Below are 22397 nucleotides of genomic sequence, written 5' to 3'. Positions count from 1 at the left end.
ATAAATGTACATAAATATAACATAATTAACGATGTTAATGATCTTTGATATATTATATGATAGACATATTGATGAAAGAGGATGTTGATGTTTTATGACGACTGACCACTGGCCTCATAGTTTAATGTAATATATTAGATATAGTCCTGTTCTGTGTTCTACATTACTAAAGTAACTAGATGCTTAAATTAGTGTCTTCACAGGATATCGTGTTGACCTTTATCAAGATTTATAAACCTTGGATGGATTCACCTATTATATAGATGACAAGTACGGATTGAATCCAACTGTAAAAGTGTAGAAGTTGAAGTAACCTATGGAACTGAAACAAAGATGCTTAGTACATGGCAACTCTTATACGTAATCGAGGTTTAATAAAGCCCCCACTGATTTCACAAGCTGACTTGGGATCTTTTACGTAAAGCCAACGAGTCCATGGTAGGATCTTGGTTTTTTTCGTTCCAAGTGATCGATTCGGCGTTTTTTCCCTCCCAGACACGCCATCCTGCATCAGACTGGAATATTCCGAGGAACTTTCCCAGCCACCACTAGAATCGAACCCTCGAATTACTGGTTAATGAGACTCATTGAGTCACATTGAGATCCCATAAAAGACTGAAAATGTGTGCGCTTTCTGGAGGACTAAAACTCACAAGTGACGAGAATAGAAATTGGGTCATTCTGGTCACTGCTAGATCTGTGCCTTATTCAACAAACACCGATAAAACGTGTTTCAAAATGTTATTTGTTTATTTATAATATTTTTGTTTAGAATTTAAAAAAATAATATAAACACAATATTATGCTGTAACAAAATTAATATAAAAACAATATTCTTCCGTAAAAAATATAATATACAGGTAATATTCTTCCATATTCAACGTGTTGAAAATATTTATTTTATCTATTTATATTTAACAATCTACTTTTAAAATTAAAAAAAAATATTATAAAGACAATGTAAATATTCTTCGTAGGAAAATAATATAAAAACAATGTTACAATGCTCTGCCCTAAAGAGTAAAATAAAGCTATAAAACTAATGTTAAAATGCTCTTCCGTAGAAAAATAATATAAAACTATAAAAATAATTTTCCAATCTTCTAACGTACAAGAATTACTTGATGAAGAGAGAGAGAGAGAGAGAGAGAGAGAGAGAGAGAGAGAGAGAGTTTAGACCCGTCCACTCGACACAAACTAGGTCATTTCGGGACCAACACACGGTTTAATTTTATTTCAATAATTCGCTTGCGCGTAGGGATCTTTAGCAGTGGGAGGAAACCGGAGGACCATGAGAAAACCCACGAGGCTGGACAGCGACCCGTGATGAATAGATAATATAAACTATGTAATGGAAGTTCGCAGATAGCGCAGGAGGAAATTAGAATAGCTACATTATGTTATCTACGCAATACACAGTAAAATAACAGAGTACATATACAGGGTAAAATATTACATAAAAATATATAATGATATTACTTTATAGATCTATTTACATACAGGGAAATAACTGAGGCTTTGAATTCAAGACAGAGAAATCATGCGCTAACTACTTTACGTCATAAAACAAGACATTTCCAACAAATACCAATATCTAACCAAATATGAGATTAGTCCGAATGACATATTGAACCATGAAAAACAACAATTGCGATGATGGGGATGTCGGGAATGACTGGCGACCTGTAATCTTAAATGACCGATGAACGTTCTAACAATCGTTCAAAATAAGCCCGTTAAATTTATATCGATATTTGAAAAGACCTCTGGAAACAGTCAAAAACTGAATCAATTATATTTTACTACGACAATAAAGAACCTTTCAAGCATAACATTTACAGTTTAGTGATTGCGCGATCGTTTGTATGTGTATAAGCCATATTGTCGACTTCCTTTAAACCATTGCGGTTTTCTGTCTTAATATCAAAATCTCCCTCTAATGCTATAGCGTCATCTATCTGACCTTCACTTAGGCTACTTAGGGTATTCCTGAAGATGTGGTTTAATATTCCAGCACCAATAGAATCTCCAACTACATTTATAGCTGTTCGGAAACGATCCCTACAAATAAAAAAAGCACACCATATGGTGAAGATCATAAAACAATTCTAGAAATAGTATGGCGTACTATTGAATAAGATATAATGTTTAATTACCAACATATTGTTTTATTTATTTGTATTTACGATGACAAAAATTGTGGGTTAAACGTTTCCACTAATAATGAAGATACTTTTATCCAAACACTGGAACCAGACTGGAGTAAACTGTATGACAGCTGACATTGATATACTTACAATAACCAATCAATAGCCAGAATAAGTGTGACGTCTTCTGTTGGTAATCCGACAGCAGTTAAAACAATCAACATGGTCACTAAGCCAGCCTGTGGTACACCAGCAGCGCCAATAGCTGCAGCTGTTGCTGTCAAACTGTAATATATTTAAAATATTTACTGTTGACGACCCTGTATGTGTATGTCTGTATATGTATGTGTATGTCTGTATGTGTATGTCTGTATATGTATGTGTATGCCTGTATATGTATGTGTATGTGTATGAGTGAGACTAATCATACCTCATTCTTAAAACATAAAAATAAAAATTCTTCATTGGTATTTTTTGTTGTTGTTGTAAAAGTGTAGTTTAATATAAACAAAAGTTCACGACTGTTTTAAAATGGGTTGTCTAAGAATGAGCATCGATGACCTTAAAAGGTGGAGAAGCGAGACCACCCAACAATATCTTTACTACACCAGACAATTAAAAGGGATATTTCTAAAGGTATATCACGGATAGGTTTTGTTGTAAAAAATCCGACACGAGGTGATTTAAACTTATATATAGTTTACTTACCTAACTATTATTATTTCAGATATATCCAGTGTTATACCATTAACTTGTGCTATAAAAATAGCCGCCACTGCTTCATATAGAGCTGTTCCATCCATATTGATGGTAGCACCAACTGGTGCCACAAATTTAGCAACCACGGGACTAACTCCATTATTATCAATCAAACAATCCATAGTTATAGGTAATGTGGCGGAACTGTTATAGGAAAATTACATGGAAAACAATTTATATAGTTACATAAAATACATAAAATCTATTAATTCTGGAATATTACGAGAAATTTATTGAATAATTTAATCTCTGTGAAGTGTAGCGTGGAGGAAACTGTGCACAGTTTGATAGTGTTCGACAAATTGAAGATCGGCAACTAGTTGGAAACAGTCGCATGTCGTGAATCCCTCCCTGGAATGGAATGGAATTAATATGTTATTCTTCGTGTCAAAACAATACGACGGGCATATGGTATTTTTATGGTTAGCAGTTCGTAATATAAAATAATATAAAATGTTTAACTTACCTTGATGCAGTACCCCATGCTGTAATAATGGCTTTCAACATATTGTACATGAAAATAAATGGATTTTTTCTGGTGGCAGCGAAGTAAATCAAGGGAAGAATAATGGCACCATGTATAACTAGTCCAGTTATTACTGTAGCAAAATACAAACCAAGTTGTGTAAATATTTTCACTGGATCACTCATTCCAACGAATTTAGCAGCAATAAGGAACATTATACCAATAGGTGAGTACCTGTAAAAGATCAAATAGGGGTTTTATCAATATTAACAATTGGTTCGGATATAGGTGTGCGAAACCCCGGTATTATGTCTTGTGAGATCAGATATTTATAATTAAAATAAGGTCTTGGGGTATTATACGAGCCAGGATCTGTCTGTGACGTCTTAGTCGCCGTCTTGGAATTGTGAAGATGCATCAAAAATAAAAAAAAATCTCCAATGAACAAGTATGCCAAGTTTCAAGTCGTTCGTATCCGTATTGGAGGAGCCTTCGGTCCTTTTTGAAGAACGTCGTTCCAAGAAGAAAAGGAAGAAGACCCAAAAGATTACCGTATGGAACCAGTTCCTGGTTTAAATATGGATGTGATCAAGCATTCCGAAATTTCGTTAGACAAGACAAACATCAGTATTAAAGAGGTTCAACTCTACCTATTTTATTGTTGGAAATCTTCCTTCGTTTTTTTCTTAATCTGATGAATATTGAATGACGTAAAATCCGATACAATTTAAAAAAATATCCATTTTGCAAAACAGATCAGCCTTTTCAGTTTTCATCTAAATTTAAGAGGATATATCTTTTTAGATAAATTCACGTCTATTCTAAATTAATTACCATATAACAAGACGAACCAAAACCATAACCACGTCATTCAAGGCTTCAAACATCTGTAGTAAGATTTTTGCCCTTTCTCCGAGATGGTTGATCGTACAACCAAAGAAGATAGAAAACACGACTAAACCAAGCACATTCATTCCAGGTTCGGTTTGTATTTTTGCACTGATCTCCTTTTCTGAAAAATGATTTATATATTATCATATATTAAAGCAGCTAAGTCTCTAACTCAGTATCACCCAAAGTCTTACACGTTGAAAACACGAATTATTTGTCAATTCAAATCAACATTGATGTTGTGATTTTTACCGGGAAAAGGTAGGCTTCTGATATCCAATATTTAAGACAAAATAAACATTTTACCATTGGTACACGATTAGTGCGTTTCAGCGTCTTTTGTAACAAGTGACCAGAAAGAACACGGCTAGACATATTCCACACCTCATGTCAAACGGTGACGCCTGGAGAGCATGCGCAATAGACTGGAATAACCAGACCCTAGAAATTGTCTTTCGGTTGAGACTCATGCCGTATTTCGCTGGACATAACTGATTTGAAATTAGAGTCAAAACGGAAACAATTGAATGTACATCAGTTTATATACAATCAGATTACATTATTATATGCGTTGCGACCCATTTAGGTCCATTTCTAGGTCCCAAATATTAGCGATTTAGCTCCTTTAAAACAGCAATATATTAAAAACTGTAATAATAATTTCGTTTCATCTTTTTCTCTGACAATTTTACTTATATCTTAATATAATAAGCTATGGTTTGGGCCTGGATGCCAGAAGCAGCCTAAACAAAAAGGATGGTTGCATGTATGTTCAATGCTATGTACCCTTTCCGTACCAATCACTCGTTAATTGTTTTCTTTTCCCTAAATGTCTTCGCCTTAACCCTTTGGTGTTTTGGCGAAAGGAACAACAACCATATCATTTTATTTTAATTCAAAACATCAGGGGTAACAGGTTATTTGAGTACATATTGTGTGCTATCAACTTACCATAGGATTCAGTTAGATTGTGTGTACCATTAAATTTTACCATGTTTATCGTTTTATAGGTAATTTCTGTCTCTTTCTAAAGAAACCAAAAAAAAAAAAAAAATCCCATAAATATTGAAATATTGAAGGATTGCAGACCTTACAGAGAAAAAGACGTAAAAGAAACTACATCACATAATAACAGCTAATACATAACTAGCACCTACAGAGTTATAAATAAATAAAACAAACTTTTTCTTTTATATTATATACACATATATTTATGACAGACAGAGTGTCGACAGTATACTGCCAAATACATTGTAGGAGTATAATGTTCGTAATGCTATCACGATTCGCGATACGATTGAAATCGTGGTGATCCTATCGTATATTAAAGGCAGTCATAGCAATCGTGTTGATCGTATCAAAACGTATTCAAACATATCTGCACGTACCAGATCGTGGACCCAATAGGGACAATCCTAGCGTAACGCTTCACACGACGCTGGGAAGCTAGCATTAATGCTAAGTTCTATCTATTACGATTCGTGCGTGGATTCAAATCGTGGGGTAATCGTGGTGATTATCATATATTGAGGTCATTTGTAGCAACCGTGTCGATCGTATCAAAACGTATCCGAACATATCTGGAGGTACCAGGTCATAGACTCAATATGAACAATCCTATCGTAACGTATCGCACGAGAGTGAGAACCTAGCATTATCACTATAAAAGATACGCTTAAACTATTTTTGCATAAAAGCGCCCACGGGGAGCAGCAGACGATTACATAAATTGCATTAATGCAGTATATTATACAAATATACAAACAAAAGAACGTATACATATAATTAGTTCAAACTAGAAGGCGATGTGATATAAGATTGAATAGCAAAGGGTGATTGACAAGATTTAAGTAAATGTGCTATAGATTGTTTGTTTAGATATTTAATTTGTTTACGTTTCAATACTTCTTTAATATCAAAATGAAAACTGTTTCAGAAAAAAGAAAAGGGCAACACTGTACATAATAATTCTTCACATAAAACTTTCTTTACAGTCGTTGATAATAATCTATATTTATAGATAATTGCAACATGATTAAGGGTGAATCTTGCATTTTGATTGGTGAATTAGACACTGTCGATTGGACAATAACACCCCTCTGTTTTAGTAATTTCTTTTAAAATGCTAAAATGGCTTGTTACACACTTCCTGTTTTGCATTTAGAGGGGTGTTATTGTCCAATAGACATGTCCTGAGATTTTACATTAGAACCCGCGACGCTAACGCGTCCTAATGATCTCAGGACATCTCTATTGGACAATAACACCCCTCTAAATGCAAAACAGGAAGTGTTTATCTCCTAAATAAAGCAATATAATAGCATGTGCCAAACGTGGGAGAATGTATTTAACTTTGCTAACAATTAAGTTCTAGTCCTATATTGTCAAGTGACATTTAGATAAAAATGAAAGACCAATAGGTAAATTTAATAAAACCATATTTAAATGGTGTAAAGATCTATAATATTAAGCATGATTTGAAATGGTTTAATTAACGTCAATACGTTTCGGTTACATTCTCACATTATTCAGAGGGAATTCATAGATATTATCTATGATATATGACCACAGAAGTTAAAGATGCTTCACCGCGTATCAACTGTGTGAGTTGATGATTTATATCAACTAAAAACAGAAATGAAATGGGGTTTAACTGAAGGACTAAAAACATATTTAAATCAATTTATCTATCAAATCTCCCTCAGAACATTTTAATCTAAAGAGAACTACCCCAACCCGTAAAAGTATATTTTAATCAGCCTTGTGAAGGAGAATCTCTATACATCTTGTATTTGGCGTTACTCGCTGTCCATTTGCTATAAGTATCGAAGCTTAAGATAATTCTTGGATTATCCTTTGTCACAGAGTGAACTGGACGTTTAAATCTCTCAATGTTCTCACAACCGCTAGCCATTTGATCGACACATAAAAAGCGGTCCTTCGGTCACCCACGTAGACAACAAGTGGACAGGTTGGCAGTAAGTGACACTCATGTTTGTCCTGTGGGTTCCCCATGGATGTTTTTCAGGGAATCCAGTATTTTCTAATAATTGTGTGTGTTTCTTCTGTTACCAAATATGCCATACTTTTATTGGAAATAACTACCTGATAAATACTGTCGTGTTAATGTATCTTTAAAAGAACATCCTTGTACATTACGGTTTAAAAAACCACGTTATTATATATATATGAACATGCAGTCTATTCATCGGTAAAATATTATGTAAGATCTACACCACAAAACCATTCATACAGTATCGGGCCATCTATTATAAACGATAACAATTTATAGCTTAGAATCAAAATTTAAATTTATACATTCTATGGGTTAGATGGAAGATGTATGAGGGTTTCACTTTGTGGGGTACGGGGTGTGCGTGGGGGGTGTATACATAAAATTATTCTACCCTTTGATGTACTTATTCTTGTCTGAACAGACGTGTGTCAAAATATGATGTAGCTTGTTGGATATCATAAACTCTCCGTAAGTGTAGACAATTTCATTTCTGACATCTGATAAAAATGATATCTAATCCCTTGTTATTTGAACGTAATTTCAATTCTATACGTTTATAATAACCGCAATGCATATAAGTTGAGATTCTGAATTCACTCCTCAAGCGTCGTTGTAATCACAAGGACTATTGTGCCCATTGTGTTATTTGACACATGCTGTGTTTCAATATTGTAACTTCCCTGATGTAAATAAAGTTATTATTTATTACGCTAGGCTGTATTATGCTAATACTGTTACAATAAAAGATAAAAATCGTATTTTTTAAACACATAAACAGCATGTGCTATACTGCTTATATCTGATGGTATGTTCATTCACATTGTCCCTCTTTAAGTTATTTTTGCTGAAATTTATAAAACCTACCTTTGCAAAACATGCTTCGATAATATTTGGTGGAAAACAGTTTCTGAAAAATTAAGCAGAAAAAGTATGGTAATTCTTTTTCATGTTTGACTTTTACTCCGACTTGTTCATTTTTTTTCACGTGGCACATTGCATGGCGTTTCTCCGTTTTGATTAGCCGTGTTTGGTGCAAAACATAACTGACTATAAGGAAATAAAATAGGGTTTAACGTCCTGTTGTTTTACACCAGCAGGGCTAATGCAGACGGGGATACACAATGCCGTAAACTATGCGAGACATTTTGTTCTGACAGCAACGCTACGGCCTATTCCTTGCAAATGGTTGTTTGACGTGCCCGTTAACGTGTTGAGACCATAGTTATCACCCCATCCGATCGACTAGACATTGTTTCTCTAACGCCCTACGTCTGACCTGACTGCACCACACTCTTTAGTGCAGGCTCATTAACCAGGAAATCCAAGCTTCGATCCTCGTGTGGACCGTGAACGTTTCTCGGAACATATAGTTCAATTTTATTTCGTACGGGTCAGTGGGAGGAAACCGGAGAATACCCACGGAGTTTGACAGGCAATCCCGTATGATCTAAGGCTCAAGCATTAGACCATTCAGCCACCCACCATCACGTTGAAATGGACTATATATTTTTTTTTCAGTTTATCGTATCTAATCTGATCAAATTAAGAAATAAGTTAATATATAGAATACAAGATAGTGTAATTCTAGGTCAATACGTCATAAAATAATAAATTTAAAAGTATTAGTTTCAGTAAGCAGGAAGAAAAATACAAATCACGTAACCCTACCGCAGACGTCGTGTGAAATAAAGGAAGTAAATAACCACAGTATAAAACATCAGGGGAAATTTTACAAAAAAAACGTTTATAGTTTCATATCTTTGTACAATAAAGTGACATACATTAAATAAATAACACGTTATTTGCGCTTAACTACAGTTATTTAAAGGGACAATAACACTCTTGCTGGCTTGACAGCTCCAGAAAATAATAGCCTTATTCTAAGTACTAGATGTTTGTGTCCTACCTGTTGTGTAAATTATCTATTAAATCCTATTTTACTTGTCCAGAGGGTTCGAAAATATTTTTAAATCCAAGTCACATTTGAAAAGGTTTACGTTAGGCTTTTCAAATCATTTGGTTGAATTTTTCCAATTTTTTAAATTAGGTGTGTTAAGATGAAATTTGTATCATCAATTAATTGGAATATTGTAAAATAGTACAATTTGTTGACGAGAATAAAGATTGGGACATATTATTCAGTTACAACAAGAGTGGTATTGAGCCTTTAAAATATCATATCTCTGCAACACAATATTCTGCATTCTGAATGTTTAAAAATCAGTCTATACGGTTCTAATCTGTGTTAATTCATACGCTCAAAAGACGAAATACACATGTATGTTCAATCTGATTAAATCGCAACAGAATAAATGTTTCTCAAATTTCTTGAAGTATACTTAAGGTCCGTTCACACTGTATCCGAATTCAATTCGGGTTGTTTTGTCTCGGATCAAAAGCGGTGCGTTCACATTACAGCTTATTCGGTTTGAATTCAAATTGAACTGGGCCACACTGAATCCGCATGATTAACTACCGGTAGCCTACTTGCAGAGGTGAAGGTCATTCATATCCAAGATGGATGCGCCCGTCATTCATATTGGTGATCATGGTGATCATGCTGCTTATTTACCATTATATCTGTTGCTAATGTTTAATTTCCAGAGACGAGAAAGGCTAAATCAGCGACGCCGGGATTGCTTCTTCGGCTTTTTGCCATTGACCGTCTGGCACAATTTCCTCGGCACCAGAATCAAAGGCTCATTAGGATGATTACTCTTCTGGTCGCGTTTGCTATGTATCAACAAGTACATGTATGTACCTGTATTTTGCTCTCGACTCTGTCGTACTAACGAACATACATTTCATAATTAAAATCCATCCAGCACTTAACATGCATAATGCAACGTAATAAATGTTATTGTCATTTTCATCCTGCTATATACAATACATACTACACTCAAGACGTCTGGAGCTAGACTGCATCTTCGTCTCACCAAAGTTGGAGAAGAGGAAGCCTCCCCGCCTTACCCCAAACAGTACTTCAATTGTCTGCCATATTAACAGAAAATGAATCGAATTAAAATCAGCACTGACAGTGACAACAGAAAACACCAGGCAAAAATACATCGGTTCCCTCCAAGCGATAAAACGGACTTAGAAGTGAACTTGCGCGCAAAGTTATCCGGTTCCGGTACGCCCGTTGATCTGAATCAAACGCGCCACACTCACATCTCGACTGCGAATAACCCGATTCGGAATAGTTGTTCCAGATTGAAGTCGGAAAAATAACGGGACTCGCTATTTCAGATTTAGTTCGGTTTTTAGATTAAAACCCTAGAGTGTGAAGGCTAAATCTATTTGTTAAGGTCAGGTCAATTTTTGTCAAGGTCGCTGAGATGTAAATAAGGTTAGGGCACGCGAGTGTTGGCGAGGTTGTAGGTTAGGGTTAGGGTAAGCATTGGGACTAGGTTCAGGGTTAGGGTTAGAATTTGGATTAGCGCTAGCCTTTTTCACATCTGTGACCTATGACGAAAAACTGAGCTGGGCTTATCATTTAGCACTAACCCCAGTGTGAACGCACCTTCTGTGCCTGCTCTCAAGCAGAACTAAGTGTAGACAGCATAAATTTCATGTGACAATGTACTGGACAATAAAACGCGGATAATACAATTTAATTTCATGTTTACACTACCCGCACAAATATATTTAAGTGCCAATGAGTTTTTAAAACTTTTATTCACTATTTGTGAAGACTAATTCAAACTTTTGAAATTCTAATTTTACATGACTACAAAATCATTATATTTGCTTTAGTCAACTTCGCGGGGGTTAAAATAGGGTAAGGATTCTTGCCATAATAGTTTAAAAATAGATAATATAAAAAAAATACATATCTTAATAATTTCAGTCAAACTACTTTATCCTGGGCGAAGTTATGATTGTGTTTGACAAGGTATAGCCTAAACTGTCGCCAAGTCTCTATTCATATTATCATTTAAGGAAGATATAGCGAGAATTGTCTAATCCACTCAAAATCTGAGCCACTCGATGATCTAGAGAGTTGATAATGGGCTTGTCGTTTGGATAAGTTTCAAAATAATAATTAATATAACTTTTGAAGCCAGAAAAATAACCGGAAATAGGCAGATTGAGCTCTTACATAATGTACCGTTAATATTAATATTATTATTATTTAAAAATGCCTACAGTAGCTAGGGTGTGTTGTTAGTTCAGAGATGTTTTTCTTTAGTTTATCTTTAGTCAAAGTATGTCAATTTATGTATGAGTAAAACTGCAAATTATGAAAGATAAAGTTTAGAAAAGGGGAGGGATTAAGAGCGTTTAGTACCCTTTGTAACTTTCAGAGGTGCAGGTATTCAAAGTCAAGGAGCTGTTAAGCCGGGGTTTGACTTTCAAACACAGCAGTACAAAAACAATGATTCTCCTTGTGATAAAACCACATGAATAAGGTGTAGCTTTCGTCTTCATTTATGATTTCATTTTATTGTAAACGTTTCTTTGAAGAAATAATATATGAAGTCATAAAAAAGTTTAAATAGAAAGGCGGGCGATGGAATAATAGACAACAATTATCCTAGATATAAATGAATTAATATTTTTGAAAGATGACAATTTTGTATCCAAGCACTTTTAAGAAAACTATTAACCCATTCCAAACCCATATATGTACCATGGTTCCTTTATTCGTATTGTGATTATGCTTTTCGTTTTATTAAAACCATTTCTTTGAAGACGTACTATAATATTAACTAATAGTTTTTGAAAAGTTCAACAGAAAGGCGGGCGATTGATTAAAAGACAACATTGTATTGACAAATAATCGCAATTATCCTAGATATGAACAAATTAATATTTGTCAAAGATGACCATTTTGTATACACGTACTACTTATTGTACCTTCTAGAAAACTAGTAACCCATTCATGGTCCCTGTGTTCTTAAGTGATGTATGAAATGATGACCTGTTATGGTTAATGATTCTCTTTACCGTATATCTGTTTACAAAAGCTCGCCGTATATAAGACTTTAATGATCCCGTTCAGAATGTTAAAATCTCGAGCAATTAAGCCTGGCAAGGTCAAACTATGATTGCTTTTGTCCACAACCAACAGGCCAAATCACGATGTTTGGGCTATCATTAATAATACACAGTGCTTTTAGCTGAATAAAATATTATTATGGGTTTCGTTAAATCCTATTTCATTCCATTTGCCTACTCTCAACAAATATAAAACAACAATCAAAAATCGTATGCCTTGGCTATATGTAGAACAGTATTGAGAATATTTGAATGGATCTAACAATGTCATGATTACATTGATATATGTTTTAAAAAGGCAGCCACCTATTTTGATATAACGAGACAGGTACGAGTGGGTACGTCAGGTGCCACGATTGATAGCGACCGTCTGCACTCAAACAGGTGAATGAATGTGGCGGGGGTGGGTGGTGTTGGTAACCATACAGGGATAATGAAAAGGGAATACGCCATGCAGTGTGTTATGCTCGAAATTGTATCGATACAGCAACTGAATTCCAACTGTTGATTATTCTCCGAACGACTAGACGTCAAGCTGGAAAATTTCAGGGAACTTTCTCGACTAACACGGAATGGTGACCTCCTTTTTAGTTGGCCATCGCTTCCAAATACTAACTATACCTTTACGAACACCGTATAGGCTAGTGGTCATACCTCTAAAACCCGATTTGCCTAAAAAAAAACAATAGTGACCACCCAAACCACGAATCCCGAAAATCTGATGAAAATCACGGAAGTGTAAACAAAGGGTACGTACGGTACTGCATGTTTATCAACAATCGTATCCAGCGGTGACAAGAACTTGGGAACGCTCAAAATCGATAAGGGTTCAGCTCTAGTCACGTGAACAATAATTGTTTACGCACAGGCTGCCTGGTAGACGGAGCACAGAGAGGTATGAACATTGTCAGGTTTCATCCCGCCATGAACACAGTGCTTCACACTAAATTTGGTCCAATTTAAAAAATCAAAAGAATTCATACGTAGTCTGTAGCGTTAGCTCGGGTAGGTTCATGTTGCTATGGGAATGAAAGTCCAAGTCCACATTTCGGAGAAATATTATCTGATCTCCACCCCATTCAGTAGCGATCGTCTTCATAATGATATTGACACAGACAATAAACATCTAAAAAGCCATAAAGATTTGGAGTAAGCGACGGACGGAAAGGGTGATTACAATCTACGCCCATATAAAGACGGCTTATAAACATACATAAAAGATATTCAATGAGTCATCAACATTGTGAAAGAATAAAATATTAAGCATACCTGATCAAATCCAACAGTGATGCCAATGGGTTGCTTCTCTTTGCGCTTCCGGTTGGTTCAATATCACTGTCTCTGAAACCAGGCTGTATGGATACCACTAGGATAATACCCAAAATAACAGCTATCAATGTTGTGGTCATATAATACAACACCGCTGCTAATCCAAGTTTACCAGATGCTCGTTTATCCAGAGAAGCTAATGCAGTGATGATGCTGGATACTACTAGAGGTAGAATGAGCAGCTTAAGCATATTGAGCAAAAGATCTCCTGGGAAATTTAAGTAGAAAATCTTAACTTTATCGTCAGGAGACCAATGGTTCCTTAACCCGAAACCCATACCAATACCAACTATTACAGCTATTATCATAAAAACAATCAGCAGATTGTCAATAAGGATTTCTCGAAACCTTTCATTCTTGCTTCGTGACACTTTATTAGACGCCATGGTGGTATCTGTCTCAAATAATATCTTTGAAAAGAAAACAAAAAAACGATATCATTAATTTACTCTCTAAAAAGACAACAAAAAGGATTCTTCAACCATTTCGAGGATGGGTTTTCTATTTGTGATATTTACTCACGTACATTTCTGAAAGTAAAATATTCAGACAGATCCGTAACAATATATGACAAAAATAAAGTGGACTTTTTCGACATAAGCAGTCTTTTACATCTTAAATAATGCTTTTGCAACAGAATCAGTTCAAAGGTCGTGACTCAGAAAAACGCCAGCAGGCTTTCAGAAAATTTAAACGTTGTAGACAGATATCAAATACACGTCTACAATGTTAGATCCCAAAATCAACTTCGGAACAACGACATTAGCTAATTCGCTCGGATGTACTTAGGAATTGTTGATTTTGTTTTAGATGTGCTGAAATGCAGGGGTACTTTTTCTACTGGTAATACAAGCCTAATTTATTAACAGACGCAGACGAACCTCACTCAAAAGAAGGTTATACATAAGGCCAAGTGAGAACGAAAACAGAATGTTGGCTACTCACTTTAAAGAAGATCCTGTGCACAAGGAACAACAACATGTAGGCCAAAGCATAAAGTTGTATAGAATGTAGAATTTAATTAGTATATCGTATTTTGATTATCGGCCTAGGGGCTTTATAACGCCCCTCTTTTCTGGGTATATTGATGGGTTAGCTAGTGTAACAAGGATTAGTGGATTCTGGGAAAAACTGTAAACTTTCCTCTATCGCTTTTTGTCGCAATTTTGTAATCACGTCATTTGACAAAACGCAACATCGAAAAGTCTTTGTCGATATCAGGTATTGACATTATTTAATTAATATATCATATTGAGCACATTGCATACGGGGATAAGCTGATCATAAACCCAAATAGACCACTATAATGTTATTACTACACCATATATTCAGAATAATGAAATAGGCGCATCGTATGACGATAAATAACAAGTATAAAATATCTGTCATCATATGACTGTTACTGCGCTTCAAGTGTCACAATCAAGTGTGCAACATACATCTATAGTTGACAGGGAGTTTCATTACACGCATCGTACATATCTCGAGAAATAAAATAATTATTTGGACTAAACGCGCATATTTTATAACAGTTTGTATGTCTATTGTAAACCTAATTATAAATAATTGATAAAAATTAATGATACGTGTTAATAATGAGTGAAATAACAAAGTGAAATCATTGTAAAAATCCCTACCTGTTAGGTGGCCGTGAAGACTTATTCTACCAGCTTTCTTTACCTTGTTTACGGGTCGATGAAGAAGAGAGCATGTGACATAGCATGTCGGCGTAAACAAATTTTTTCCATCATTATCAATGGTGATCTGTCATTATCAAAATTTCTTTCATATTTCAATAGGGCTAATATTAACAGATTCTAAATTTATTAACAACGTTGCTATCCAACATATATTAGTAATGAAAATAAACCAAACTTTGGAATAAAATACAAATGGGCAGCATATATTCTATATTTTATTTCTTTTCATTTCAAGAGAAAATCCATCTCTTACACCAGAATTTAGCTCATTCAAATGCTACAGTGGATTGAATCTTACTGGCATGATAGAACTCAGTCTTGTAGTAAATGGCCACAAATCAGTATCCGCTTCTCTTCAATTCGGTGTACCACAGGGTATCGTCTTAGGGCCACTATTGTTTAATATGCTTTAAAGTTGCAATTTCATATTTTTAAGTTATATTTTTAAAATTTATTAAAATAAAGCCTTAAAAAAGATGGTATCTATAAACAGTCCTACCTTGTTAAAGAATAATTCTATTAGTCCTATAATTCACTATTGCCAGTTGAGAAATTGGCAAAAATATCATTTTCATCTTCAAATTCAAACATTTGAAGATAACTACTCAATGGTAGAGAATTGAAAACAAGGGAGGTAATTGGGAGGTAACTATGTTAATATTTCCGGTGTAAATGAGTTTTAAGTGTGAGAATGACAACTATGATCGTATAATAGTGAGTTGACAACCTATTGAGCAAAAGACATAGAAATAATTATGTTTTGACTTTCTTAGAAAATATGAAATTGTAACTTTAATATAAATGGAATTGTAATTCCGCCCCATTTATGTATTAAAAATATAATAAGATTTGCCTTTCGGTCACAGCCTACTCAGTGCAACGTTAAAAATTGTCTTTCTATGACGTCTGGACGTTATGTCTTTTAAAATATGGTACATATGACTATTCTGGTGATGCTAGAAATAACAGATCAGTAATTCCTTATTCTGGGTACTTATGAAACGATAACATACCATTCTGGTCGAGGATTAGATCAACTAAAGTAAATTCCGAGCATATCATAATACAGTTCATGTCGACTACCACTATTGGCAGTATACCACCTAAAGCGGACACTTCTCTAAAATATTTTCTACAAAATTTGTACATTCCAGACTGTGGTGTTATGGGGGTGGGGGAGACTAGAGTCGTGTGTGCTTTAGATCATAAGGTCTGTCATTGAGTCAAGCTTCGTGGTTTCGATACCAAGATTGTACGTGTCAAGGAGTTGGGTTGCCTCTCCAAACTCGTGAGTTTTCTCGCGGTCCTCCAGTTTCATCCCACTGTTAAAGACCCTCACGCGCAATCGGTTTATTGAAAAAAAAATAACCATATTAATAAGTCCTGAGTACACTATAAGTATTGTAGGCTACCTATATTAATCAAATTCTGAATAAAGTGCGAATTTTAAAAAAGAATGTCAAATCAATTTTTGTCGGACAAAGAAGTCGCGTCCCACTCACTCCAGTTTACATAAACAAATGTAGATCACAGGGGAAAAACTGGCGATGTCCACATTTATGCTTTTGTTCGATTACTTCCCCTGCTTTTACCCCTTGGTCCCTTCTTTCTTCTCTATAAATATTGTATGAGACTACTGGACATGCCACTCTCTACAGAGGGTTTTTTGAAAGGCTTAAAAGGGAAAAACTGGTGATGTCCAAGTCAAATGCCCAAAATACACCATAGGAATGCTATGGGAGTGTGCACCAGCTTAATTAATGTTCTCACTAAATGCACGATTCTTCATAGAAACTTGCAATATTTAAAAAAAAACTCTTCCGATCTGAAGAAATGAGTGTTTAAACTGGAAATTTCCATTTACTCAAAAGTCAGAAAACGTGACATCGCCAGTATTTCCCCTGGAATCTTCAAATGGTCAATATGTCCTGCGTCCTTGAAAGCAAGTGATTGCCCGAATTGTATCTTTCAGTTCATTCTTCACAAAACTTTACCAAGAGACTTTTCCAGATAGCGTAATCAATCAGATTCCGGTCTGAGGACTGGGGCAGTCAATGATCTTTTTTTATTATAAAATCTGGGATGATCTGCTCGATGGATTAATACCTGATTGCCGCTGACCCTATCCCAACAACTACTATAATGTGTTCCAGCAAGTTGGGGCTGCAAGACACAAGCAGACTGACTCAGATATCTTGAGACAGCTACCCCTAACTTTATGAAATTATGAATTATGAAATAATTACTTAAACATGTGGTACGTGAATTTAATCTCCATATAGAACAATCTAGAACAGACTTTCTAAAAAGAATCAGTGGCCATCGTAGTCCCAGAACCTGAATCCGATGGATTCTGCCCGGAAAAAACATGATTTGACGTACTTTCTTAAAACACACACTGTATTGCTGTTCGACTTGTGAACTGATAACAGAGACTTTTTGGCAAGCGTAAATTCCTGGTCCGTATTGGTGGTATCCGTATGGATTTTGCGTGTGACATCATCAATGTGTGTGTATTTCTCATGCGTGTTACGGCACACGAATACGGCAGCACGTATCGTAGTCTCTATCATCCAGAAAAGTATTTCAAGAATATTAGCTTGGATGCGTTGTCAACATTTGAGAAAAATAGGTCATTCGCTAGATTATGCGGTCTTTTACATCACCATAAACAAAGTCTAAGCACGTATCGTAGTCTCTATCATCCAGAAAACTATTCTACGAATATTAGGCTGGATGCATTGTCAAAATAGGTCATTGGTTTGATTATGCGGTCTTTTACATCATCATAAACAAAGTCTAAGGGACGTAACTAGTCCTAAAACAAGATGTTGACGCCACAGGTACATGAGGACAGGAGCGCCTTTCTTATTCCTATGGCGCACCTATGTCACATGTGATTTTTCCAAAGATTTTTACATCGTTTTTTATCTTCATATTTTTTAATTTTTTTTAATCTTCTTTACTTTTCTTCCAATGTGTTGCTAAATCATATAATATTTACTATCAAACATGATCGTATTAAAAAAAAAATACCTTCTGATGTAGGCCTATATAATAAAAGAGAAAGGTAAGATACTTTTTCGGTTGACATTTTTTTCTCTGTGAGGTACTCCTGTCACTATTTAATTTAAAATCATGAATAAAATTGCCTTGCCTTACAATTCAGCCACTCGGATCCTTTCGATATATATTCCATTCGATAAAAACACATATTTCAAATTTTTGAAAAAAATGCTAAGTCAATTTATTTGCCATAAATCACTCGAGATTTTTACAATTCATATAAATATTATATGATTTAGCAACAAATAGGAAGAAAAGTAAAGAAGATTAAAAAAAAATTAAAAATATGAAGAAAAAAAACGATGTCAAAATCTTTGAAAAAATCACATGTTACATAGGTGCACCATAGGCATAAGAAAGGCTCTCCTGTCCTCATGTACCTGTGGTTGACGCCCATAAAATTAATTCAAGAATGCCATTTCAAAAAATCCATTTGACTGCATGCCAGTTCAATGTCAAACACTCTTTTTTATATTGTAAAATTTCTCTCTTCTTGGGCCATATCTATGTTTTTAAAATTAATACTAATTCGTCGTCACGATTCATGTTTGTTTATATTAATGCAAGAATTATGGGGTTTATTGCGGGAAGGGACTCTACTCCTACTTGATCTGGTCAGAAAATACCGGACAACCAACCACATTAAAAACCAAACTCCCGGTTACGCATGGGCAATGGACTTTTCGTCAAATTATGATAACGGTCCCAGACCCTCCGTACGATGAAGACTAGAGCTGAAGTTCTGGGTGGCTGAGACATACACGTGTCGAACAGCTTCCATATGGAAAAGGTCCGTATAACATTGTCGTCATTTTACCGTCTTTTTTGCTACGTTTAGGCGCTGAAATGGTGTTTTTATGGATCTATGTGTATCCTAGAACACGAAGGTGTATATTTGATGTGATTTTAACCATGATAAAGACTTTAATTTAATCGTTATTTTTGATGAGTTTTTCTCGGAATGTTCATACTTTTTATGTCTGTTTGTCTGCGTGCTAAATTTAGGGAGGTGGGACCTTGGAAATCTCTAATTGATATTGTTCTATGGTAAAGGGGTATAAACAAGGACAAGTGTCTATCGTTCGGATTGGACGAAAAACCTAGGTCCCGTCCGTGTACACATTGGCGTGCACGTAAAAGATCCCAGTTGGCAGTTTGAGTTCGATATAAGAGTAGGCCGTAGTGCCGCTGCCCGGGCAAAATTTCCCTCATAGCACACTGTATGGCGTATGCCCGTCTTCATTAGCCCAGTTTAGGAGCAGAACAGTAGGACGTTAAAGACCATTTCATTTCATGGTCAATATTTGCTGTCATGCTGCAATAGAACTCAGCGACGCATACGTACGCAACGCGAAAATCTACCAAGACTCTAAAACTACACTGACGCAACGTATCACGTACACAATACGGATACGTGATACGGATTGGAAAAATTCCGCTTGCCAAAAATCTCTAATGATATGGGTACAATACGTTTTGAATTATTGCACTTTAAATAGTGTACTCGTTTTTTCTTGGCTACCCGATATATTGTTAACTTTGTAGGTCACACAATGTTACTTCATAGGCCTACTGTAGGTTCTATTGTGTGAATTCTTGTTTTCTTTGGAGAGGATTATGTCGAGTTATATAACTGATCAATTACGACGTCTTGTGTTTTACCGAGTACAATTGTAATATTTTGCCATCAACAACAAACATTTTCCATTAATTGATATTGTTTAAACCGTTGTCACGAGTTGGCATGGTATCCGAGTTGGCTCGGATCTGTGTGAATACGATTAATAATGGCAGTCATACCTCTGAGGTCCAAACTTTAACATCGGGTGCAGTGCAAACGAGGTTAAGAACATGGTTGGATCGTTTATAATTTGCATGTAGATTATGCAGATTATACAGCGGTAGGACTGAAGTCCTTTTCTCCAATTTATTCTTAGCTTGGACCTACGCTAGAGCGAAATAAATGGGGTTTAACGTCCACTCGACACAAACTAGGTCATTTCGGGACTAACACATGGTTCAATTTTATTTCAATACTCCGCTTGTGCGTAGTAGTGGGAGTGGACCGGAGGACCCGGAAAAAACCCACGAGGTTGGACAGGCGATCTTACTCCTTGTCACGTACAACCGGGGAATCGAAACCACACCAGTTCACTCAATGACAGACCTTATGATACAGCTCGCACGTGCTAACCATTTGCCCATCCACCCTTGACCCTACGAAGTTCTAAGATACTGAACAAGGTTTAAGTAGATCGAAGTTTGTTAGTGTAAGAGTTAGTATAAAACTGCAGTAACAGTGTACAAATGTTTATTTCTACAGGATAAAATTAAAAATATAATTTCGTGATTGATATTAGAAAAAAATATATAAAAATAAAACTATACAATTATACATTCAATATTGGATCATATGTAATGCCTATATATAATAATTATTTGCTCTACTAGTGAACAATGAAATATAAAACCATCATTAAAAAGGGGAAAAACAAAAAAAACATGATATATTTACAAAAATTGTTAGTTTCATAATTATTACGGAATTCGTTATATGTTTATATTAGATCTGAATTTTTAAAAAATAAAATAATGGCGCGTTACCTGTCAAAAGAATTGCAATATTATGACAGTCGAGAGTGTCAACAGACGCGACAGGGCAGGTATACATACATACGCATAACACTATTGTGATTCGAAATACTTTGATTGTAAATAAGGTCAGACTAAAATATGCATGTACTAAATTCGTTGTGGCGAGACGTCTGGTCTAGACAATATAATGATAGTTAGATTTTTTTTTAGCTCTGTATGTAGTCAATGAAATGAAATGAAATGCGGTTTAACGTCCTACTGTTCTGTTCCGGTCTACTCTTATATCGAATTCCAACTGCCAGGGGGTCTTTTACGTGCACATCAATGTGTACGACTAGAAAACTGTGCTTGTTGGGCACTCCGTCCTGCACCACTGACTAGAGGAAACCACACCGGACAATCCATCTCGACCGAACCCTGACCTTCAGTCTAGCGAGTCAGCGTCTTACTCACTTAGCCACCGTGGCACCCTCTTCATCTAGTCAAAAAGCTGGTGTACAGGAGAACTGCACTGTACACAAGATAAAGCTACGGACACGACAAACTACATAGACATTGCAAGAAATAATTATCAAATCAAGCCCTAAGCATCCACAGCGCTGTACAGTTCCGGGCCTGTAATGTTACAGACTTCACTCAAGTAGGTATATGCAGTTTATGTATCGCATATTATTATTACACATCTGCATAATACCATTAGCTAAACATATCCACCCCACATAAACCCCATTTCATTTCTTTTCATTTACCATTTTATTATGATAGGCGGGAGGTAACTCTTGCTTTTTAATATTTTAAAAATTTATATTGACTATGCTCCCATATTTCTTTTTAATAATTTATATCTCATTCTTTCATGGGATGCTTTTTGTGTAGATCCATTTTAAAAAGACCTGCTGTCTAAGCCAGTTGGAATTCTTCCTTGGGATGATAAGCGGTTTATAATTTCAAAACGCATTGATTTTGACATTTTAAATCCATCCCACTTACAATCACACAAAGAATTAGCTGGGTGGGGGGGGGGGGGGGTCTGTTCTTTATCCGACCTGATCAATCCTGTGAGAAGAAATATGATTGGTAGAGTTCGGATCAGCCTAACAATCAAAAGCTTCGATACAGAAAATACCGATAAATCGTTTGTGTGTTGTTGGATCACTGAGACGGTAAATCTATTTGAGACATTGTTTGTGACTGCCTATTGAAGGTCCAGTGAACTATTATATCACATGAATACAGTTTTTTAGACGTCTCCGTAGACGTGCACAGCCGAATAAACGGAACATAACATTAATTTAATTTTTTTAAAAAGGACCAACTTCCTACAAAATAAATTTAATTTCCAAACGTTCAATCTAAAGCCCTATTTCATATTTACAGATTTAGATTATTATTTGCGAAATTATTATTCCTGGCCAATTATTTTTATT

General features: G+C 35.4%; 1 protein-coding gene across 1 annotated transcript; it reads right to left on the bottom strand.

Annotated features, from left to right (window-relative positions):
• Positions 1-724: 724 nt before the first annotated feature.
• Positions 725-15396, bottom strand: LOC126817288 (excitatory amino acid transporter 1). The gene is made up of 9 exons (XM_050544135.2): positions 15247-15396; positions 13550-14019; positions 8144-8186; positions 5215-5290; positions 4207-4384; positions 3373-3606; positions 2856-3050; positions 2298-2432; positions 725-2061 (listed from the first exon to the last, which is right to left on the bottom strand). Exons 2-9 carry the CDS (start codon positions 13993-13995, stop codon positions 1836-1838), a joined length of 1533 nt encoding a protein of 510 aa, XP_050400092.1. The 5' UTR covers positions 13996-14019; positions 15247-15396; the 3' UTR covers positions 725-1835.
• Between the last annotated feature and the right edge of the window lie 7001 nt (positions 15397-22397).

This window comes from Patella vulgata, chromosome 4 (genome assembly GCF_932274485.2).
Source record: "Patella vulgata chromosome 4, xgPatVulg1.2, whole genome shotgun sequence".
Lineage (NCBI taxonomy): Eukaryota > Metazoa > Mollusca > Gastropoda > Patellidae > Patella > Patella vulgata.
Note: the sequence above shows the minus strand (reverse complement) of the source record. Positions and strands in the feature narration are given on the sequence as shown.